The 24,094-nt window shown below is 36.8% G+C and overlaps 1 protein-coding gene across 1 annotated transcript in view; it reads left to right on the top strand.

Moving 5' to 3' along the window:
* Positions 1–24,094, top strand: part of LOC113070581 (dedicator of cytokinesis protein 3-like) — a 102,763-nt gene that overhangs the window by 15,327 nt on the left and 63,342 nt on the right. The window contains exon 2 of the mRNA XM_026243978.1: positions 23,026–23,109. Coding sequence (XP_026099763.1) covers positions 23,026–23,109 — 84 coding nt within the window. The remainder of the gene's footprint in view (positions 1–23,025; positions 23,110–24,094) is intronic.

Below are 24,094 nucleotides of genomic sequence, written 5' to 3'. Positions count from 1 at the left end.
TAGCCCAGGGACCATTCCCTCAAGCTGTCCCAATTGATTCCTCTTAATTACCTTTATTCTGAAAAAGCTGTGGTATTTTGTGCAATGTTAAAATGGCTTCGGATGTCCCAGATTAACAGACTTTTGCTAAAATATATATATTTTTTACTTTTAACACCTTTTACTGACCAATCCTGCTGCTACACCATTTTCTCTTTTATTCTTGTACTCTTTCAAGGCTAATTCACACTGCACCAATGAGATACTTACTAATGGCAATAATCACCAAAATACAGTATGCCAGTTTACAAGAACTTTATGATCCGATAAATAACATTTCAACATGTTCAGCCAGCTAAAACAACCATAGAGCAATGGCAACAGGGATGACACACTGATCTGACGTCTCAGTCTTGACTCTTGACTCAACCTACTCAAACTGGGCCCCTGGGCATGCCTTCAAAAGACCCAACCCCAACATTCTTTGCCTTTATTATTATAGGACACTATAGAGTAGACAGGAAACAAAGTGGCCAGGATTCAAACTACTTAAAATAAGGAAAATGGCCATTTGGATAAATAATTGGGAATATTCTTTTGTAGGCTAAGATTAGAAGTAGCTGTGGGCCCAAGTGATCATCTTGTGCTGAGGACGCTGGAGTGGTTTCTTTGGTTGTTTTGGAGGCCACTGTCAATCTGAGGATTTGTGGCACTGGCTAAGTTGAATTATCCTAATAAAAAATTAAAAGCAATCTTTTCCATGAACGATTCCAAGCAGGAAATGGCACACCTAGAATCGGCTACATGAGCATACACTTACATATGCATGCACAGACAGACTCATCCCAAGATGACAGATGGCCCTGAGAGGGTTACAGGAGACCGATGGTCTGAGGAAATCAGTACGTTGATGCACAATTCATGTGTAAGATAGAGAGGTCAACAAGAGCTTTTGCTCCCTGCTGTGTCAGCATGATTCCATTCATACCCAATTTCCTATTGCCTCTAGTAATTGCAAGCGACTGCGAGACACACCACAGGATCTTTCATGTGTGAAGTCTTATTTGCTAATGCTGTTTTGTACACTAATGCCATTTTGAGACCCTGACAGCCTTTACTTGGTCCTTTAAAGGTAACTTCATGTGTGTGTGTGTTTGTATGCGTTTCAGACTTTAGCTGGGTTGCTAATCTGTGAATGTGGGAGCACCATCTGGCCATGGGGATTTATTTCCCTTCGTCCAATGGCTGCTGTCTGCTCTCTCCACCCTCTTTCCTATGGGCTTTTGCTTTTATGTTTCCAGTATCTGTCTCTCCCTTTCCCATCTCATCTCTACTGCCGTGGAGTCGCTTGCTTGTTCTCTCTAGCCTCTCAGTGTCTTTTTGTTTGTGGCTTTCTCTTTTGTGTTCCTCTTTTTCTTCCCTTTTGCAGGCTGCAGTTATTTTGGTCATCTGCGGTTGTCAGGTGTCTCTATACACAACAGAACAGAAGAAGAATACAGGAACATAACTTAGTCTTGATTTCTTGAATGTTCTTGGCATAACAAAAGGCTTGTGCTAATGTGATTAAGAGTGATTTCCCTCCTCTTCCATGAAAACATTGTTTATACTCTGAATTGAAGACAGCATCTTCATTGCGTTCGGCTGCCATTTTGTCATGAAAGGCTTTGGTTGGAACAGATGTTTTGGTACCTAAGAAACAACCATATTTTCCTGTTGGTTTCAGCAAAAACATATTGTGTAACATCTGTAATTTCTAGAAATGGTGGTTGAGAAGAACTGCTTATTAGTAGGGGTATCCAATCCTGTTTCTGAAGGCCCTCATTCCTGCAGTATACTTTCAATATGATTAGCTGGTTTAGGTGTATGTTAGTGCTAAACACTGGAGGAGCTTTTGTCAATGCCATTTATCCATTTTTAAAGGACTAGCTCACTCCTGAATTAAAATTTCCTGATAATTTACTCACCCTTCATGTCATCCAAGATGTTCATATCTTTCTTTCTTCATTCGAAAAGAAATGAAGGCTCCGCGACTTCACACATTACGTAATCACATTGGAAAAGTCACGATTGGTTAGTTCTTTGCCTGTGTACTTTGGTTCAAAAACTTAGAGTAGAGCAACAAAACTATCTAATTTTCTCAAATTTCTTTCTAAATTGCTGAAACTACAATTTGACCCCCAGTGAAGTCCACTATATGGAGAAAAATCCTGGAATGACGAAAGTAAGACATAAACATCTTGAATCACATAGGGGTGAGTAATTTATCAGGACATTTTAATTCTGGAGTGCACTAAACCTTTAAGTACATTTTTACGTTTCGGAGGCAATCCCCAAGGATACTGGCAACAACAGACTGTTGGGATGTCCAGAGTTGGCACCTTGGGCTTTGTAGTTGGCTTTTGTTTCTCTGGGAGACGGGGATGGTGGAGGGCTTTTGGGCCTTGCCAAGTGCCTGCACACCTCAGGACAGGATGGTTTCCCAGCGTGGCTCTCAGCACACACCCGGACACACTTTAAGTAATCCATTTACTGGGCATGACTATATGAATCGCCTTTGGCTCAAATAGCTGCTTCCCTGCTCACATGGACTCTTGAGACAGGAAGCGGACATCATGACTTAGGTTATTTGAAAGGATTTTCAGATTTACCTAGTTGACGTTATGACTCTGAATTGTTTCATGACTTGCTCTGATTTATTTCTAGGTGGTGAAGGGGTTAATGTTAGAAGCTGATAACCAGAAGGTTGCTGGTTGAGTCCTCATGGGAAGCAAGTCCCAAGTGAGCGTGCCCTTAAGCAAGGCGCTTAACCCTGAGATTAAATTCATGGAGATATTCTATAGAAATTTTATCAATCAATTCCATCAACTTTGTTGTCCAATAACAGTGTGTATCTAGAGGGATTTTAGCCCATTGTTTTCTCTCCATCAAATTTACTTTGTTGAGAATTAATACTCAATGCGGTCTCAATGTGATCCAAATAATGAAATCTATATGCTTAATGCAAGGATCTACTGATCATTGGAGTTACATTATCCATAGTGTTCATGGAAGTCAACGATTATAGTGACTTAAAGCCTGTGTAGTGGTGGCTTAGCCCACTGCCTTAGTTACTGTGTAGACTCACCATGTGTAGACTCACCATCTGGACCCTAATCCCATAAAAACGCCATCTTTGGGTGTCTTTGCATGGCCAGAGAAAGCATGCAAGCAGGCCCGATCACACTCGTACACTTTCCTTTTCTTTTGATTGAATTGATTGCAGCTATCTTTACTCATTTTAAAGCCTTATTACAGAACTTTATTAGGAGTTGCATCTTGGTAAATTAATGTTGAATTATTTATGAAGTTCAGTGTAAAGTGAGGACAGCCTGGGTGATACTGTACTAATATTTTTGTATTTTATAATGTTCATTAGTTAAATCATCCCAAAGTCAATATTAGAGCTTGAGGTCCTGCCATATCTGTTTCCCTTTATCCCAAGAATTATATAAACATGCTAACTTGTGAAAGAGGTCTTGTTGTATGATGGTTTATGACCAATTCACTTCCATGGCCTTTATCGGATAACATTTCCATGAATACGGTAACCCTGTTTTTTTGGAATTTCCCTCTTAAAGGACTTACCATACTTCAAAGCCTTTCTGCTCTTAATTTTGGAACCTTCATCTGGTGAGATAACAGTTTTGAAAGTGTTTATTTCTCTTTCAAGATTAGCATGAGTATATTTAAATTCAATTCAAACATGAATTGCCATAGTGTTATATCAGATATGATACAATGGACACTGTGGAAAAAGGCTACCTGTAAAGAAAGGGCATCACCGGGGATGAAGAGATGCCACCTGGGCATCAGACAGCAGGAGCGTGGCCGTCCTGGCTGCTGCAGATAAGTGCCACTGACCTCATTAACTGCCTCCCTGGCAGCACGGGAGCCGCTGAGATCAGGCTGACAGATTGCAAGCAGTCTGTCCTCCGACCATGCCATGGAGCGCAGCTCTTCATTCACGGCTGATTGGAAAAGGCAGCATAGAGCCAAAACTCACTCAGAGTAAAAGAGAAACATAGAGAGAGAGAGAGATAAAGAAAAAGTGTAAGAGGCCGACTGACGTGTTGGGGAAGCGGCTTGCAAATACACTGGGACTTTGACTTTTGGTATTCTCTATGCCCACATGTCTTCTCTCAAGGACACTGGTCTTTTTAATTTACTGTTTCTCTCCTTAGTGAGCACAATGAAGCAACACCACCTTATTCCCAATAGAAATTGTTATACCTCAGAGTAAAAGCAGTAACTGTTGACCTCAATAAAAAGTTTTTTTCTGTGAGGCTGGAGGTGAAGCTTCTTCTTTTTTTTCATATGACACTAATGGTTTATGTTTTTATTTTATCTGAATGATCTGAAAATACAATTATAATGCAATTTTCAATGCAAAAAATCATAATGAATCATTATCAAACCTTGGTATGCAATACCATAACTGAAGTATGGTATTACTACAGTACTTGTTAAAGAGATTAATACTTATAAAGTCTATAGAAGGATTTCTTCTTAAAAATAATAATTGTAGTAGTTAAGAACATTTTTACCTTACATGTAACATGACGTGGCACAGTTGGAATATTGTGCAGGGCTGTACCCCCTCTCGAAAAACATCAGATTCATCCATGCAGAGACTGAAACATCAGTTTTGCATTAGTCATTCTCTGTGCTCACAGACATTAACATACACTTTACATGCTCCTCCTGGCACACATCTGTAAAAAATGCAGCAGCTTTATCGAAACAGGAGAAACAGTCTCGTTTCAACAAGCACCAACACGACTCAGTGCTATTGTGCTGAGCGGGTTTGCCGCTCGGAGCATTTGCATTTTTGATTAGTCTTTCCTTTTATTGCATCTCACAGCGATTTAACCATTCGTAATATCTATGTAGCTCGCATGACATGATTCTAGCTAGAAACACAATGCTGACCCATTATTTGAGCCATTTTGGTGGATCAAATGCCCAAAGGCAAGTGAAATCCCACTAATATGTTAGACTATAATCCGTATGGCTATAAAAGCTAAAATTAGAAGTAAGCGTAGTCGCGTGCACAAATGGGTGCGACATCTCTCCGGCTGTCCCAGTTGCGATTGCATGCATGAATGCTCTCACATCTAAACTCACATCATTACCTCTCTGTGTGCATGTGTCTTGAAGGCTAAAACCAACTGGCTTTCTGACATTGCATTCCTGCAATTATTCTGTTTTATTCAGTCTTGATGAAAAGGGGAATACGTTTCAACCGCGAGACTAATTAACAGAGCTTCCCAGCAGCTGAGAACGATGTGATAAAACCCTCTAATTATTTGAAGAGAACATCTTTGGCTTTAATGCCGTTCGCTAGCACCACCTTAACAGATTTCCCTCTTAAATTCTTACGGCATGTTGTGAGTTACACCGCAGTCATTAGATAGTAAATGTTTTAATTGGCGTATGGTGTTATTGTGCGAATCTGAAGTCATATAAGTCAGCCACACTCGTAAATCAGAGTGCTGAAGCTAAGCGCATCCTCAGAGAACAATACATTTGTGTCAGCTGGTAGAAATTATGTTTTTCTACTGACAAGACTATCAAAATTTTTGCAACCTCAGATTCCAGATTTTCAAATAGTTACATCTCAGCTAAATATTGTCCTATCCTAACATTCATCAATGCAAAGCTTATTTATTCAGCTTTCAGATGATGTTTAAATCTCAATTTCAAGGAATTGTCACTTAAGACTTAAGGTTTTGTGGTCCAGGGAGAGATGCACCGATCGATCGGCCAGGGATCGGAATCGGACGATTTTTCCATGATTGTCGTGGATTGGTGACCAGCCGACCAATCTCACTTCTTTCCAATTTCAAGCCAATCCATTTTGTTACCAGCGGCACAGGCAATAACGTAACATCAGCAGCGCATTTTCGCTCTTTTCTCTCCGACGATCCCTCCTCTATCACACACGTCTCAGTCGCTCCGGTTGAATAGTGCTTGTATTGCGCATTATTTTAGTCATTACACCAAAAGCATGCACACCACCACTGATCTAAGGTATATTAGTAAAGCACACAAGCTGCGCTCAGTCTCAAACAGCTTGTGAGCCACAAATACCAAGATGAGTGGCTAGCTGCACTAAAATATTCAAATACATACGAAATTATGTCAAAATGCCCGTCTTGGCGAGTATCCATTTAAACACAGTCAGTTTTGAAATGTTAATAGTTTAGAAAGAGAACGCATGTTGTGTAACAGTGTATTGGGTCAGCGGATACACTCTTTAAGTAGTTATGGGTTGTTCTTGAATGATTTGTTTATTTTGAGTTGTCTCAGGGAGTGATTCGTTCAGTCGCGCATGCTCAAAATTCTAAAGGATCTGTACTGGAATTAGACTAGTAGTTCAACTGTTTCAATCAATGCAGTCTGAGCCGAAAAGATAATTGATTATTCTATCTCGAGTCAAGTCAAGTCAAGTCACCTTTATTTATATAGCGCTTTAAACAAAATAAATAGCTTCAAAGCAACTGAACAACATTCATTAGGAAGTCTTGAGTCATCGTGTTTTGAGTCGTTCATTCATCACGTGACAGACCCATAAGCTTTAACCTATGCAGTCTGAGTCAAAAGAGACTTATGAATGCCTTCATTTGCTAGTATTTAAAGCACTGGATTATTCAAAATAAATATTACAACACGGCCATGTCATATATATGACCCATTGTCTTATTTTAGTAATATTTGGTACCTTTATAGTAATGAGTAATATTTAGATTTTATATATATACTTATAATTACTCTGTAATTTTAGTACTTCTTTTATTATGATTTAGATTTTGATAACAGTATCACCACTGAGTTAAATGCAATGTTATTTATATATATATATATATATATATATATATATATATATATATATATATATATATATATATATTTATTTATTTTTATATATTATTTCATTTTATTTAATTGATTGTATTTGTAAAAAAAAAAAATCACCAAATGGATGAATTTCAAAAAACAAACAAAAAAAACACTTTTTCAAGCTTTTGAATGGTAGTGTGTAGTGGTATAAATGACTCATGCTATGATATAAGATTTTGGTCATACCGCCCACCTGTGCTTGCTATTTGCCTTAACATTCAGAAGCGACTTGATTTACACAACACCTCACAGCGCATCATTGTCTAATGTGAATGTGAGAAATAAGCAGAGAAATGAATATGTGGGTACTTTGGTCCCTTGTGATTGTGCCTGGTGATATCATGACACTGCGGGATGAGTGAGTTCACACCAGAAGCAAGAAAGATATCAGTGTAATCACACACTAGCTTCTTTTACATGGTGGCCCATCATCCACACATGCTGCACGACTCTACCATACCTCGTGACACTACAAGACAAGGCTTTGTCCTCAGCAAGGACTCTGCTGCCTACTGCTTCAACACAAGATCCAGCAACATAGATCGTGTGATTGGAAAGACTACAAAAGGGTATATATATATATATAATTACATTAAAAGGTGCATATTAGTACCTGTAGTGTACACATTAGTCGATAAAGTATACATGTTACTCCATAAAGTGTACATACTGTATAAGTACCTGAAGTGTAAATATTAGTCCATAAAGTGTACATCCAGGTGCATCTCAATGGAATGGAAAAGGTGTTTATTTTTTTGTAATTTAATTAAAAAAGCCAACTTTCTTATGTTCCAGATTCATTGCAAACAAACTGAAATATGTGGGAAAAAAAATAGATTATTCCATTTTGAGCTTAATTAGCTTGATTAATTTTGTGTATAAATACTGGGTACCTCTTGGGCTAGTTTAGAATATGCAACCGCAATTATAGGAAAGACTACTGACTTGACAGTTGTTCAGAACACAATCACCAACACCCTCCACAAGAAGGGTAAGCCACAGAAGGTCATTACTGAAAGGGCTGGCTGTTCACAGAGTGCTGTATCGAAATATATTCATAGAAAGTTGACTGGAAGGAAAAAGTGTGGTAGGAAAGGTGTATAAGCAACAGGGATGACTTCAGCCTTGGGAAGATTGTCAGGAAAAAAGCCAATTCAAGAACTTGGAGGAGCTTCACAAGGAGTGGACTGAATCTGGAATCATCACTCAGACTGCAGGAAAAGGGCTACATCTGTCCCGTTCCTAGAACTAAGCCACTCCTGAACCAGAAAAAAAAAAACGTCAGAAGCATTTCAGCTTGGGTAAAGAGAAAAACAACTGGACTGTTGCTCATTGGTCCACACCATTTTCGGATGAAAGTAAATTTAGCATTTCATTTGGAAGTCAAGGTCTGAAGTCTGGAGCAAGACTGGAGCGGCACATAATCCAAGCTGCTTGAAGTCCAGTGTGAAATTTCTGAAGTCTGATGCTTCTGGGTGCCGTGATGTCTGCTGGTGTTGCTCCATTGTGTTTTATCAAGTCCAAAGTCAATACAGCCCTCTACAGGAGATTTTGGAGTAATTAATGTTTCCAACTGCTGACAAGCTTTATGGGGATGCTGATTTCATTTTGCAGCAGGACTTTAGTCCAAGTGGTTTGCTGACCATGATATTACTGTGCTTGATTGGCCAGCCAGCCAACTCACTTGACCTTTTACAGAGAATCTATGGGGTATTGTGAAGAGGAAGATAAGTAACATCTGACAAACAATAGAGGAGCTGAAGGCTGCTATCAAAGCAAACTGGGCTTCATTAACACCTCAGAAGTGCCACAGGCTGATCGCCTCCATGCCATGCCGCATTGAAGCAGTCATTCATACAAAAAGAGCCACAACCAAGTATTGAGTGCATAATTAAACCTGCTTTGGAGATCTTGAACATTTCTGTTTGTAAATCTTTTTTTTTTATTATTGATCTTTGAGAAAATATTCAATTTTTTTGAGATACTGATTTTTACATTTTCCTAAGTTGTAAGACATAACCATCAGAATAATAAAAAAAAAAACTCTTGAAATATTTCAGTTTGTGTACAATGAATCTATAATATAATAAAGTTTATTTATTTGAATTAAATGACAAAAAATAAAGAACTTTTCCATGATATTCACATTTTCTGAGATGCACCTGTACTAGTACCTGAAGTGTAAATATGAGTACTTGAAGTGTAAATTAGGGTAAATTAGGGTTGTTTGTTTAAAGTGTTTGCAAACCAAATGTTATTGCACTTTTGCTCATATAGCACTACTTTTAAATGAAAAAAAAAAAGCACAATACACTACTTCTGAATTAATTTCAATCACAATTAATCGCAGACAATCATGCAATTTCCTTTTTTTTTTTTTCATCGTTGATAACAATTTGCTAAATGGGACTACAGAGGTTGTTGGGGGCGTCAAACATCATCACACCAACCACATCTACTTATCTACTAGTCCGCTTTTCCAGCCTTGTTGTGCTATTCTAATTCAAACCTTCATTAAAATAAAGATTAACACAGTTGTTGTAAACTTAATGGTGGTGTCGTTAAAGTCATATGACCATGGTGTAGTTCATTTAAACCCTATGTTTGGCTTTTTACTGCTCTTGATTGTATTTAGGACTCATAATGTATAAAAGTTATTAATTTGTGAAAATAATCATGATAAACAAGATGAACAATAAGCATAAACTTGTGTTGGTCACAGAGCTTATTTTCGGCAATAATCCAGAAGCCAATGAAAAAAATCTGTTGGGTTCAAGGACCAGAGGACCAGAGTGATGCGATCTTCCGATTTGGCCTACAAAAATACGTCATAACTTCAACGCTCTATAAACCAAGCTCATGATGTTTCCTCCTCTTTTCTGTTCATTTCCAGTCTCTACTGTCTTCTAAAATAATGTCAGAAAATCTCAAACATCATAAGTTTGTTTTTTTATGCACAAGTTGCCTGAAATAACCAATCCTATTTGAATACCAAATCACAAATGGCGAACATCTAATACGCCTACATCCGAAATACAAACCTGCTCGGACAGGTTGAGCTTTGGAGAGATGCAGCTCATGGGGATCAATAGCTCTGAGGCCGGCAGTGTGGGATCGGTGTGTCCACATCCCCTCCCCCACAACCTCTCAACCGAAGCGAAATTCGACAGCACTCAGTCCAGAAAGCTTGCTTGGCACATTCCACCTCACGGTTGACTCTGATCCCTGTAATGTCACTGCGTCAGGTGGGGTGTATTGACTTGTTTCACCACAAATTTAGCCGTAAGTGTTCATGCCGTGTTCTCCTGCATCTCCAACTTTCCATTTTATCCTGGACGCTAGGCTTTTTTTTATTTCCATAGAAATGTTAAGCAAAATCAATCCACCTAAGGTCCTCTCAGATCTTCCAGTTGCATAATGCATGTTGGGAGTAAGTAACAGCACAGATTCGTCAGAGCGTCACGTGCACGAGCATTCGCTCAGCCTCTTGCAGCCGCTGCTGAGTATCCGCGAGCGGATGCGTGTATTCTCTCGCTCAGGCGAAGCATATCCAGGTCAGTAAGTTGATCAGATTAACTGCTTCTAACAGGACCCTGAGGGAAGGTGCTTCCTCCTGTTAAACTGTGATCATTTGCAGTGTTTTCCTGATCTCACTCATAGTAGTAGTAGTAGTAGTAGTATCAGTATTTGGTATAGTAGAGCAACTTTAGGCCCACTTGTCAAATTAATTAAATTTTATTCTACATATGAGCGTTATCAGTAATTAAAACAACATCTGCAAGATAAAGCATGCTATATGTAACTGCCGTTTTATTCAGATTAGGCAACTTTTTACACTTTATTTTCTTAACACTTTAAATAAAATAAAAAATAATGAAATATATACCAGAAAACACAAACACTACATTGTCTGTAGCCAGTAAATAAATAAATAGGCATTTTGGCCCAGTTGTATGTTGACTTGTTTGGTTGAAGAGCTCCTGTAGTACACAAGTGCCCTTCACATGCAGTCACGATTGGCCAATCAAATGTGCTCTGTTTATACATGTTTATATCTCTATCCCTCTCCTTCACTTTAACTCTAAACACACTCTGCTGTTTACCTGTGAATCTGACAGCCTGTTATATTTGTGTTGTGTTTCATGTTCTGTCCATCAGAATTCCCCCTCACTAATCCAAGCATAATCCTTCATAATGCAGCTTTTGTTCTGATCCGTACTGCCATAAGACATCGCAGTTCGCTCAAATGAAATGGGAAAGGAAATCAATTAAACCAATCAGTCTTACCAGAGCACTGACTTTCATTGGTTAACTTATCGACACCTTCATGTTTGAGATTTTGACATTTTAGACATTAAAATAACCAAAAACCAACATATATATACAAACAAATAAATAAATGAAGAAATAATAAATGTGAAAGCTTTGGGACTGTTTTTAATTTCCATTAATTTTGCAGATAGATATGCACAGAACATCGAGTGGGTTGACGCAACTGTTTCTGAGCACGGCCCATATGTGCTGTAGCAAAAAAGCATTTAATTTCTGTAATCATGCATAATTTCCAATACTCAATTAGCAAAGCTTTTGATCCCTTAAAGGGGAATTTGACTAGATGGAAGAAAATAAGAAGTGAAAAAACCAAACAGCACCCTGCCGTCAAATGCTTCAGCATCTGCTTTACAGCATCATTCCCGTCTATCTAGCAATTATATTTGCGGTCGTTAAAAAGTGATTTTTTTTTTTTTTTTAATGAATGCACTGTGCCATTTTGAATTCCTCTTTTAACGTTCTTATGTTGTGCATCTTCAATTTGAAATCTCATTTAATGAGTGTCAGAGTTGAACTCAACTGCGTGCTGACTAGAATTATCACAGTTTGATTGAATCGGTTCGACGGTCACGTGGTTCAACCATATGGAGATCTGATCCCTTCCACCACACAGCCAACGACCCAGAGCTGGCACAGGATGAGCCCTGAAGCCTCGTTTTAGGCTAAGAGTTGTTTTGTTAATGCTTTAGTAGATTTGACTTTGTCTAAAGAGCGTTGGCACAAGTGTATCCCTTCTGGCTTGGATTGATACTACTGTTTATGCTGTTTAGCTTGCATTTCCACTCACTTCAAGATGTATTTCCTTACACCTTTATTGGCATCGAGGGTTCCATGAAGAACCTTTAGCATCCATGGAAGTTTCAATTCCACAAAACGGGGAAAAGACCATTAGATTATTAAAATGTGCTTCATACTAAGAGAATGGTTTTCTTGGACATGAAACATTTAACATGAACTTGACATTCAATCATGAGGGTCTGCAGAGGTCCTCCTCATGATACATAAAATAAAAACAGGAAATTGTATCTTAATATTGTTAATGAGTGGTTTTGAATGTTGGTTACACCACATGACATTTGATGGTTGTACCGCATTACTTAGATGTTGCAGACACAAGTTTTCAAATGTTAGTAAGCTTTGAAGCAGTTAAAAAAATATATTTTTAAATGAGTATAAAGCAGGTTTTCTGTAATTTTTTGACATTATGATATCAGTTGTACTGTACTGAATGTGAAATGCCACCCTAAATGTTTTCTTGTTAAAACACAAAAGTGGTGTTTTTTTGAATAGATAAAAAAAGCACATTTTCATTGACCCAATGAATGAATTAAAATAATAATAATAATATTAATGGTTTGGTCACATTTACCAACATCCAGCAAATTTTCACTGGCCAAATCAAGTAATTTCAATAGGAACCCAGGTGATCAGGAATTAACTTGAGGACGAAAGATCCCCATGCACATTTTGCAGCGGTTTCAAAAGTTAGCCTCAGAAATTAGCCACACTGAGCAACAGAAAGCTGCTTGGTTTTAAAATGACTTCTCATTTAATATGGAAGACAAAACCTGCTTGCATTGGATGCCTGAACATAACAAATGCAGATTTTATCTGGACAATGTTTCTCATCCAGCTAATTAAAAAGCTAAAAATAAACGCACAGTTAGACTATGCTACAGATACTGGAACAATATCCTATTGTGGATAAACATGTTTCATATTACATACTATCAAAGGGAGACGGAATACTGTAATTTTGCACTTCTATGTCTCCGAAAGTTTTTGAATGGATGAATGTGATTTCTATGATGTTGCTAGATGACCGTTGGGAAGACTAAACTTTGGGCCCTTGCGAGCTTAAACTAGTGCTAAAATTAAAGATGCAGTGATTTCTCAACCTGTAACAAGAATGATTCCTTAAGTCCAGGAAACCCCAACCGAACAATAGAGGCGTTAGCCATAGGGCCGAGCTGAATAATAGTATCCACTCTTTATCTCAGACCCACTAAATCCCTTTCTCTCTCTCACCTTCCCTCCCTCCAAATGTAATTGAAATAATGTCTTGATTAAATCTGGGACAACCTCTATGCAGAAATCAAATTTAATAAATCGCAAATGCACTAGAGCTGTTTATGAAAACAGTACAAACATTGAGTTGGAGGATGTTTTTCCAAGCAAAACAGAAATAAAGTCGGTATTAAATTTTATGTTCAGTCAACAGGATCACTGCAACCTGCATCCGGTACTAGTACGAAACAGACAATACGGCATGAATGAAGTCGAGTTGTCCAGTCCAAAGCAGGCACAGTGATTAACAACTTCACGGATTTCAGTTTTCTTCTGAAATCCCTTCCTCTTGGGCTGAATGACAAAACCGTTCTCCACCTTAATCCTACTGTCTCTTCTTCACAGTGGCTCTAACCCAGACAGGGGAAAGCATGATGTGTTTTTTTTACAATACGGCCCACCTCTGAGGTTGGGAGAGCCAGACTGACTGGTGCGCTGCTCAAAGCACATTAGAGTTTGATGGTGGGGAGGTCTGAGAGGTAACTCTTCTGGTTAGGGATGGATTTGAAAACAGCTCTAAATGTGGAATGCTGGCTTTTGTTTGCAGCAGAATGGATTAAGGCTACATTCGTCTGGCATTGTGTGCTAGTCCCTCTGACAGTGCTCTGGTGGGGAACTACTCTTCTGTTTGTGTGAACTTGATGAACTCTATGATCTGGTTAATAATAAAGAATAAATACATTTTAACTAGTGTTTAAAAGTTTGGGGTCAGTAACGTTTTAGTGTTTTTGAAAGATGTGTTATCTACTATATTCACCAAGGCTGCATATATTTCATAAAAATACAGTAAAAACAGTAAAATTTTGAAATATTGTTACAATTTAAAATAACTTTTCTATGCTAATATGTTTTCAAATGTAGTTTATTCATGTGGTGTAAAGCTGAATGGTGTACAATTTAACATGTTCATGTAAGCTTAATTATTTGTATTTTTCAGGCATAATTAGCTAAGTATTGTTTGCTAGCATTGTTAGTTTCTACCTACTTGTAAACTGTAGCTTATAAATAACAATATATTTTAAATGCAGTTTAAAATAAAGTTTTACGTACAATTAACAAAGATATTCCTTCCGATCAGTGTTAGCTTGCAAAACTAAGAAATATGCAAATATCTGTGTAAATCAGCTTAATTATTTGTATATTTTCAAGCATAGTAAGCGAAGTCTGCTTAACTAGCAGTGTTAGCTTCTAGCTTCTAGCTTCTTATAAACTGTAGCTTCTAAACTATCATTGTACTCATTGTACAGCAAGTTGCTAACAAAAGTAGCTTACTCTGGCTACGCATCTCTTGAGGCCAGAAGAGTAAGGTTTTACCTGCAGTTACCTCATTCCAGCTTGCCTCTGTTACAATTACATGACAGAGAATTGTAGCTCTGCTTTGTATTCACAGACAGTATTTTAGAGTAGGAGTCAATAGCTCTTGTTAGCACACAAAAGTACAATGAGAGGTAGTTGTTAAATGGTATATTCTGAAGAACTAATGTCAGTGACTGAGATCTCACATGTAGATGTGCTCATTGTGTAGCAGATGGTATTGGATCTGATGTCTCTTTGTTTTCAGAGCAGGATTGGTAAATTCCCTGACACTCTGTGTGACACTTACCGTATAAACTGGGACACCAGGAAAAACTGTAAACAAAAGTGTGTCTGGAAGTGCAAAGATTTGGGGCATCCATCTGTCTGTGTTCATCCTTCAATATGTTTGGCTGTTTCGTGGGAGGCTCAAGTGTCATTTACACACTTCATATTCACGCTGATTGTTTAACCCGGCTTTCATAAAAATACAAAAAAAATCTCATACATTTTTTTTTATCCACTTAAAGGTACAATTTGTAAGATATTTGCAGTAAAATATCGAAAAACCACTAGGCTAGTGTTATATATTTTGTCCAGCTGATTACTAACAATAGATCTAATGTTTTCAACTACTTGTAAATCATGAGAAAATTCCCATTCTAAACCTTGACATGGGGCAGTGCAGTCACCTGTCAATGACGTTAGTTACCCTTTGTTCCCGCCTTTACTGATGTAGAAACAGTATGCTGAAGAAACAGAAACAGAATGCTGAAGTAGCTTCGCGAAAAACTTCAACTAGAAAGAGATGCTGATCTCGCTTGTGTTTTACTCGACAGGTGAGTTGTTTTGATTCGTGTCTTTACAGAAAACGTATGCTATTATAACGATCAACAAGATTAGTATTATGGGGCATACACGCCAAACGCGGGGCATCGTGTCTCTAGACCCGCACGAGGACGCGGATGATCCATAGACTGATCGCGTCTTTGCATTGACTTTGTATCTAATCTACTCGCACAAATCGTTGAACTCGCGTTAAATCCATGATTTATCTTTCTGTCTGATTGATGGCCGTTAGCGGTTAGGTAGAAGACAACAAATCCCGTCATTCCACGCTCCTTCTTAGCGTCATCAAAGTATGCAATTGTTATTGTTTTGATAGTGCACCCTCTAGTGGCAGGTCCTACAACTTGTACCTTTAATCTGATGTCTAATATGTAACTGTGCAGCAATTTAAGATGAGGTAAAGTATCCCTCTGTACAACAAATTAATCTGGTCTACAATTCAACTGTACAAAGACTCAACAGTACAATGACATAATCTTAAATCTAGTATGCGACTCTATAACAGTTTATTCTGAGGTCTAGTATGTGACTGTACAAAGATTTAAACTGAGGTCTAGTATGCAACTGTATAACAAATTATTCGAAGGTCTTGCATGTGACTGTACAATGACTTAATCTAAGCTCTAGTATGTGACTATAATATATGACTGTATACTAATATATTACTGTATAGCGGCTTAATCTGAGGTTTATTATGGTTTAGTACCATATGCTATCATAGTCGTGTTTTATGTCACACTTTTGTTTGTTTGTGTTTAATGCCATGCCAGATTCTGTGGGTATTTTCATGCTTTGAATGAAGTTCAATCCTCTGTTTATTCAGCTACCGCTAGGAAAGGACAGGTTTGGGAACCACTGGTCTAATCCGTGCACCTGATTTGTCTCACATTACAGGACGAGTTAGTTGTTGAAGTTTGACACTTTAGTCAAGGGTTTGTTGTTGGCAAGCACCTCTCTAACTGTGTTTTGTACTGGCAGTATTTTAGTACCAGATGGTAGCTTTTATTACAAATATTTCTGAATCAGAAGCTGTTAAATGGTAATTTAGACACATAATGTAATCCCATTTGGCACACGTTTCTGCCCACTGATGTCAGACCAACCTAGTCACACCCTCAGCCGTCACACAGACAACACCTGAACTGGTCACTGAACAGCATATGAAATCAAAGGCTAATTTACATACATCCTCCACACCTCAGAAGCTGTGATGGATGCAGGCAAATGGCCCATTTAGTTTATTTAGCGTGGCTGCAGGCAGTTTGCCCAGACTGAGAATGAGAGTCCAAAGTGTTTAGGTAAAATACACTTCAAATGAGGGCACAGCCAACACAATGTGCAACCGGTTTCTGTCTTATCAATTCGCTTTATTGTTGCCCTGAGGCTATCACAAGAACATCTTGCCAAAGTTTGCATCAGACTCTGAAAGTACAGTATTTCTCTCAGGGGAATCTAATGCACGATGCTGAGCTTTGATGCTTTGGATGGGGAACGATTTTGTGAGTGTTTAGACTGCCTTGAAAATTAGTAAACAGTGGTAAAACCATCCTTTTGGGTGCTATTCCTTAAAAGCTAAATTAGAGTGGAAAGATGCGCAATATTAATTCTTACAATGATTCTCTTCATTAATTATCCAACTTTTATTAAAGAGTTAATTCAATTACAGATCCAAAATAATTAATTTTTCCGAAACTGCATGAGTTTTTGTTCTCCTGTTGAACACAAAAGAAGATATTTTAAAGAAAGTTGATAACCAAACAGTTGCTGGTAGCCACTGACTTACATAGAATGGGGACAAAATACTATGGAGGTCAGTGGAGACTGGAAATTATTTGGTGACCTACATTCTTCATAATATCTTGACGCACTAAAAGAACACTTAAAAAAAAAAAAAAAAACGGCTCATATTCCAACTCACCTAGAGTAAATAGTTGAGTTTTACAGTTTTTGAATCCATTCAGCTGATCTCTGGGTTTGGCTGCAGCTCTTTTACCTTAGCTTAGCATAGATAATTGAATCTGGTTAGACCATTAGCACCTCGATCAAAAATGCCTAAAGAGTTTCTATATTTTTCCTATTCAAAACTTGACACTTCTGTAGTTACATCATGTAGTTACATCATGTACTAAAACCAACGGAAAATGAAAAGTTGCTATTTTCTAGGCCAATATGGCTAGGAACTATTTTCTCATTCCGGCGTAATAATGAAGGAACTTTGCTGCTGTACCGTGGGTGCAGCAGACACAGTAATAATACTCAGCGCCTGAAAATAGAACCTATAATGGACTATCAGGTGCTGAGTAAAATCACTGCGGATAGAAATATAGAAACTCTTTGGTAATTTTTTCAGCGAGATGCTAATGGTCTAATCAGATTCAATGATCTATGCTAAGCTAAGTTAAAAGTGCTATTGCCAGACCCGGAGATCGGCTGAATGGATTCGAAAATGGTAAAACTAAGCTGTTTATCTCTAGGGGAGTTGGAAAATGAGCCTATTTTCGAAAAAGTGGAGTGTTCCTTTAAACTATGTTGTACCAGAATTACCTTCTTTACAAGATGAGATCTTCAGACTCTGAAATTATTTGTTTCTATGGCAACTTTCATAATCTCAAAGAGCATGTGGTTTCATTATATAAATTCACCTTTGTATTTCTGAAAAATATTGAATAGCAAAACACACGGATATGTAATTAACAGATTTTCGCTGATACTGATAGCAAAAGTGGGTAAAAGGCTGATTTTGATAAAATTACAATGATTTTAAAAATTAACATTAAATGTAAAGGTCTTTATATAAATATATATTAAGATTATATATAAATATATATATATATATATATATATATATATATATATATATATATATATATATATATACACACACACACACACACACACACACACACACACACACACACTTGGACTGAACCATACAATTATTCAGTTATTTTAACGTTTTATTAAATTTATATTTGTTTTAATTTAAATTATCTTTAATTGTTATTATAAAAGTTACTTTGGCGTTAATTATTTATTGCAATTGCAAAATAAACTGTTTTTTATTATTTAAAAGATGAAGTTTAACTTCCAGCATACTATGTTTGAACTTATTATTATAGCATACCACATAATTCTAATACAGTATAGACATTTTCCAGTATATACTAAGCTGAAAATATGGAGTAAACTGTATGTTACTGTTCTAAATGAAAATTCCTAATTGCTTAGGATATGCAACTACTGTATATACTGCATACAATATATATATATATATATATATATATATATATATATATATATATATATATATATATATATATTTAAAGAAATTATGCAACAAAGCATGCTGCTACATTGCTTTGGCTCTGTTGTATATTGCACATTTAGACAGAGAAAATTTGCATACTATGAACAGTTTTCATAATATGCACTGCAGAAATAGTATGGCTGCTGAGGCAGTATGTTATTCTGAACAGTCTCTGTGAGGTTTAGGAGGAGAGATGTTCTCTTATTAAGCAGGCTGCCATCTAGTGTTTAATAGATTGAGTGCAGTTTTAATGACAAACAGCAAAATGCCTCTGTAAATCAAATATAGGGAACGTGGTTGTTTCGCTGCGTTTCCATTCGAGTGCCTGTAATATCCTTCAGTAAAACAGAGCAGAAAAAAACCTGCTACACTTCCATAAACCCAAATTTATTAGCATTTTCTGCTTGTTTGTTTAGCAGATTATTGAGACACGCATATAAAACCTGCCGGCATGGTTCCATTTGGCTTGCCGTTTGTTTATTTGGCATGACAGGAAAAAAATTCAGAATGACAGGAAGAGGTGCAGCCCTACGGGCACCAGCGGCCACCATCCATTTAATGAGAGTGTTTGTATATAGATGCCACATGCAAATGTCTTAATTTAGCCTATAGTGTTAGCATAATACATGCAGATTGAAAGCTGATTCATTACTGGACAAACATCAAGTGTATCTATACTGTCTTCTGTCTGTTTGCAGACACTCTTGGGTTGGTTTACTGACCTGCTTCCTCCGCTAAGGGTTAACTTGCCCTCAGCTAGCATGTCTGTTATAACATCCCTGTGAAATCACACACACATGCGTCTCAAAGGGTAAAACTCTTTTTGCCAGCAGGCACCACAAAATGCTAATTTGACAGGCTATTTGCCTTAATTGAAATGTAATTTCCTCTCAGGAATCCTTTCCTCCTCTTCGTCTGTCTTTTATGTTATCAACATTTTTCTGTTTAATTATTTGTATGATTATTTCTGCTAGTTTTGTTATAAAACAGTTAAAGTATGTATGACGTGTTGCAAGTTAGCACTGGCTAGCAGCTGTGTACATCACACATGGTTGATATACTTAACAATGTTTTGATGCCTGAGATGTTAAGTGGCTATTTGTTGTGTAGCAAGTTAGCATTGGTTAGGCTAGTAGCTAATATGTCTAATTTTATACTCGACAACAATGCTGTAGTGTCTAGTTTTGAATGTTAAGTGTTTATTTTTGTTGTGTTGCAAGTTAGCATTGGTTAGCCTAGCAGCTGTGTATTTCTCAGGTGTTTTTTTATTTATTTAGATATGATGTGCTCTGCATGATTTGCTCTAGACATCTTGGCGACCTGAATATTAACTGGATAGCATTTTTAATTTGTTTTACAGCATTAGGGCCATCACAGTGCCATTTCTGATGCAATTAATAGTGTTCCATATTCAAGACACATATTGTTTATGTTGTCCCGCCTTTTAGTGGGATTAATTCATGAATTGCTCTTTTAATAGCTATTGAATTATTCACTAAATGCAGACCTCTGGCGGCAGTCACATGTTTTTGTGGAAACTGCAGAGGGAGCCTTCTAACAAGCATTAGATTTTTAGATCTTTGAAAATAAATAACAAATGGTACAATGTCATCAGAAATATGTAAATGAACATGACAAATCATGAAAGACTTTTTTTTATATATTGCAAATCGTCTTTAAAAAGGTTTACTCAGATACCATATTTTGTTATGAAACTTCATTTTACTTATAAAAGCAGTTATAGCTATTATAACGTATGCATGATTTCCTTCAAATAGAACTATCATTCAACTCCTGATCCAATGAATAAGGATTATGCTATATACAAATAAATGTATGCAACATGCAATATCACATTTGTCATCTAAACCATTGTCTATTCCTGGAGCAGCAATGTAACCAGTTCCATGGTAACACTGTGAACAGTTTGTTTCTAGAGCAGACGTGGATATCAATTTGGGATTGTGAGAAGCCTGTCTGTGTACAGCAGCAAAACAAGCCAGGCAGGATCATGTTGCACAAATACAGATGGATTCAGAAAAATTACTTAGCTTTGTTCCAGGCATTTCAGCTGGTCTGCCTGTCTGACCATTATAATCCCATCCTTATATAATGAAATGGCCAACGGATGGCTTATTTTCCCATTTGGGGGACGGAATAAACCGCATTTATATGTGGACTAAGGAGTGGGTTTATTTTAAGAATGTGCTTTGTACAAAAATATCTCTTCAGAGACATCTCTATTTACACACATGCTCAATTTTGCTTCTTAAAGTTAATATGAATAGCCGTTTGCTAGTTCTGTAATGTGATGTATTTCCCGAGTGAAATGGCGAAATTCAAGTCTACATCTTATCCTTCTGGAATGGATTGGATGGTGAAAGAAAACCAGAGAAGCAAGAGCAAATTGTTTACTTTTATAATATAATATACGTTAATAGTTAAAAATAAGACTAGCAATGTGTTTTAAGAAAGTAATTTTCAATGTCATGTTGACTTTAAAAAGTGTTTTTCCCATGTGATCTTATGTCGCAATGGTAACGGAAGAATGTCTGCTCTTGGAAAGCTAGAATCAGCGAAGCTCTCAGGCGCATGAGCTTTCTCATCAGCATGGATTCGGTAATTCCCTGGGATACTCGGTCCAGGTTACCATGGCGATTCAGAATATCTCTGCATTTAAAACCGCACATGTCCGTTCTAGCTATTCTGGAATGCATTCATTGAAAATAAATCCTATTATTTCCACTGCGCTGCTCAACCCATCTGCACTGTAGGGGCACCATGCTACCATATACTGTGCTACTGAATCATTATTAGATATATCCTAAATAAAGAAGAATATATATATAATTATGTTATCAGCATAATAATTTGAGTGGAATTTCAAATAAAACTTTTAAAATGTCTGTATTTTGTTTTTACAACCCTACTGTGGTGGCTGATACAAAGTTATCCCACTGTTTATGGAGTAATAATAACAGTATAGTAACTATATTTTGTATCTGTAATGCAGTTACCAGGCAAGAAAACAATGTGCCACCCAAAAAAAAAATTGATGTACTGAACCCAGCGGCAAAAGCATGGAATACAGATGACCTGAATATGATAGAAGCTTTGGCTTTTTTCTTTGGCTTATCCCTGAACAACAGCGTAAATTCCAGTATCCAGCGAATCTAGAACTGAGCCTAATATCACCATTTGAAAAATACATGAATGGAGAACATGCTATGGAAAGCCAACAATTATTAATCTCTGTTTGGTTGCATTTAGTGATGTGTTTTAATTGTGTAGAGTTCCCCAATTATATATTTTGTAATATTGTACTTGTTTTGTATTATATAATGTAATATATTGCTTAATATGGAAGGTCAACTTGTAAGTAGACTATTTGTAGGTGGGTTTCCTACAAAAAATTTAAAATATTATGTCTCTGAGGTGAATCGAAGCTCGTTTCCACCACAGAATAAAAATAATTGAACAAATTAATAGAAAGATAATTGTGACTTTTTATTTCCCAATTCTGACTTTTTTCTCACGATTGCGAGTTTTTATCTCGCAATTCTGACTTTGTAACACGCAATTGCAAGTCAGAATTGTGAGATATAAACTCGCAATTGTAAGAATCCAGTTATTGTTTTTCCCCCTCCGAATTGGACTAGATAATTTGAAACTACAAATTTATATCTCTTAATTCCAAACAAAAATATCTGAATTGCTAGAATTATGGGATATAACCTCAATGTTGCGAGTTTATATGACACAATTGTAAGAGAAAAGTCAGAATTGCAAGAAAAAAGTCAGAATTGCGAGTTTATATCTTTATATTTATGATTCATGATTCTGACTTTATAACTCACAATAGCTTGAATGTATATCTCACATTTCTGAATTGCAAAATGTTAACTAACAATTGCGGGGAAAAAAGTGAATTGTGTGGTAAAAAGTCACAGTTACCATTTTATTTTTTTCCATTGAGTGGTTGAAACGGGCGTCCATAGCGGCGTTATAAACACATTGCTATGTTTTTTTGAGTATTATGACCAGCCTGACTCAACCAATAGCATGAGTTGGGGGCAGGGCCTTCTGACCAGTGGCAGACTGGGGGAGTGTTTGTGAATTCTGTTCAGGAGGGTGGGTGTGCAGAAAATACATCACTTTAAATAAAAAAATGTTTTGTGGTTTTATATAGAATTAATTGTGTCTGAACATTTTCAATAAGCATCTAACTAATTTTTCTCTTCTCTTTTTTCTTTTCTCAGTGGTCTGTAGTTTCCGCGGATCAGTATCACTTGGTCTGACTCTAGAGCTTGGAGAAACGGTTCACATCCTTGAGAAATGTGAAGGTAAGTCATTCTCTAGAAGTATAGTAAAACTTTTAAGTTTATGTTCTTGGAAGCATATGTTTTTAAACTGGTAAAAACATATATATATATATTTTTTTTTCATTGAAAATGTAAGTTACTAATAACCTTAATTTTTTTGATCCCCAAATATGGTTGCAATGGGGTGGAACATTTCTGTTACATTTCCATAAACTTTCCAAAAATCCCTGGAATATTCACAAAAAAAAAAAAAAAAAATCCTGGAAAGTTTCCAAAATTTCTGGAATATTTCCGGAATTTACTGGAAAAGTTCCACCTTTTTGCAACCCTTACTTTATTGTCCTACAGAGTGACAGCCCAATGTATTATTTATTCTTTTTCAAATTATGTTTTACATTCTTTTTAAACGATTATTTAATTTCCATGTTTGTTTCTAAAAACAAAACAGTGGAGTCATGGACGAACCATTAAACAGTATTGCCTGAATGTTGACAAAAATGATAAAATGCACAGATACTTCATTTGATGACCTATGGCGGATATAAAACATTTTCCAAAGGTTAGAAATGACCATTAAAATACAATTTCAAGCCCTTTTGTGTAACCTCTTCATGGAAACTGCCAAGAGATATATAAACATTTTCCACCCACTCTTAGTTTGGTACGAATTGAATATTATAAGACAAATACGCCTGTCTCTGCGTTATTTTGCTCAGTATATAACTTGTGCTGCCGGCAGTCTTTAGCAACAAGAATAATTCTGAATACTTAAATGTAACCAAGAGACTTTCAAGACAGATTTTCAAGGCACCTCTAGGGTCATCATGTAACTGCATTTCAGCCTACAGAGCAGAAATGCATCTTTTATTAGCATATGTTTAGAATCAGGTAGACTTTATGGTTTCATTTCAGGACTTTTTCAACAGCACTATTAGCTAGCTTTAACTTATGGTTACCTCCATTCTACAGATGCAGTTAATGGGATTTTGTGCTTATTTCAGGACAA

The sequence above is a fragment of the Carassius auratus genome, unplaced genomic scaffold, assembly GCF_003368295.1.
Source record: "Carassius auratus strain Wakin unplaced genomic scaffold, ASM336829v1 scaf_tig00004584, whole genome shotgun sequence".
Classification (NCBI taxonomy): domain Eukaryota; kingdom Metazoa; phylum Chordata; class Actinopteri; order Cypriniformes; family Cyprinidae; genus Carassius; species Carassius auratus.
This window is presented reverse-complemented; position numbering and strand designations above follow the sequence as displayed.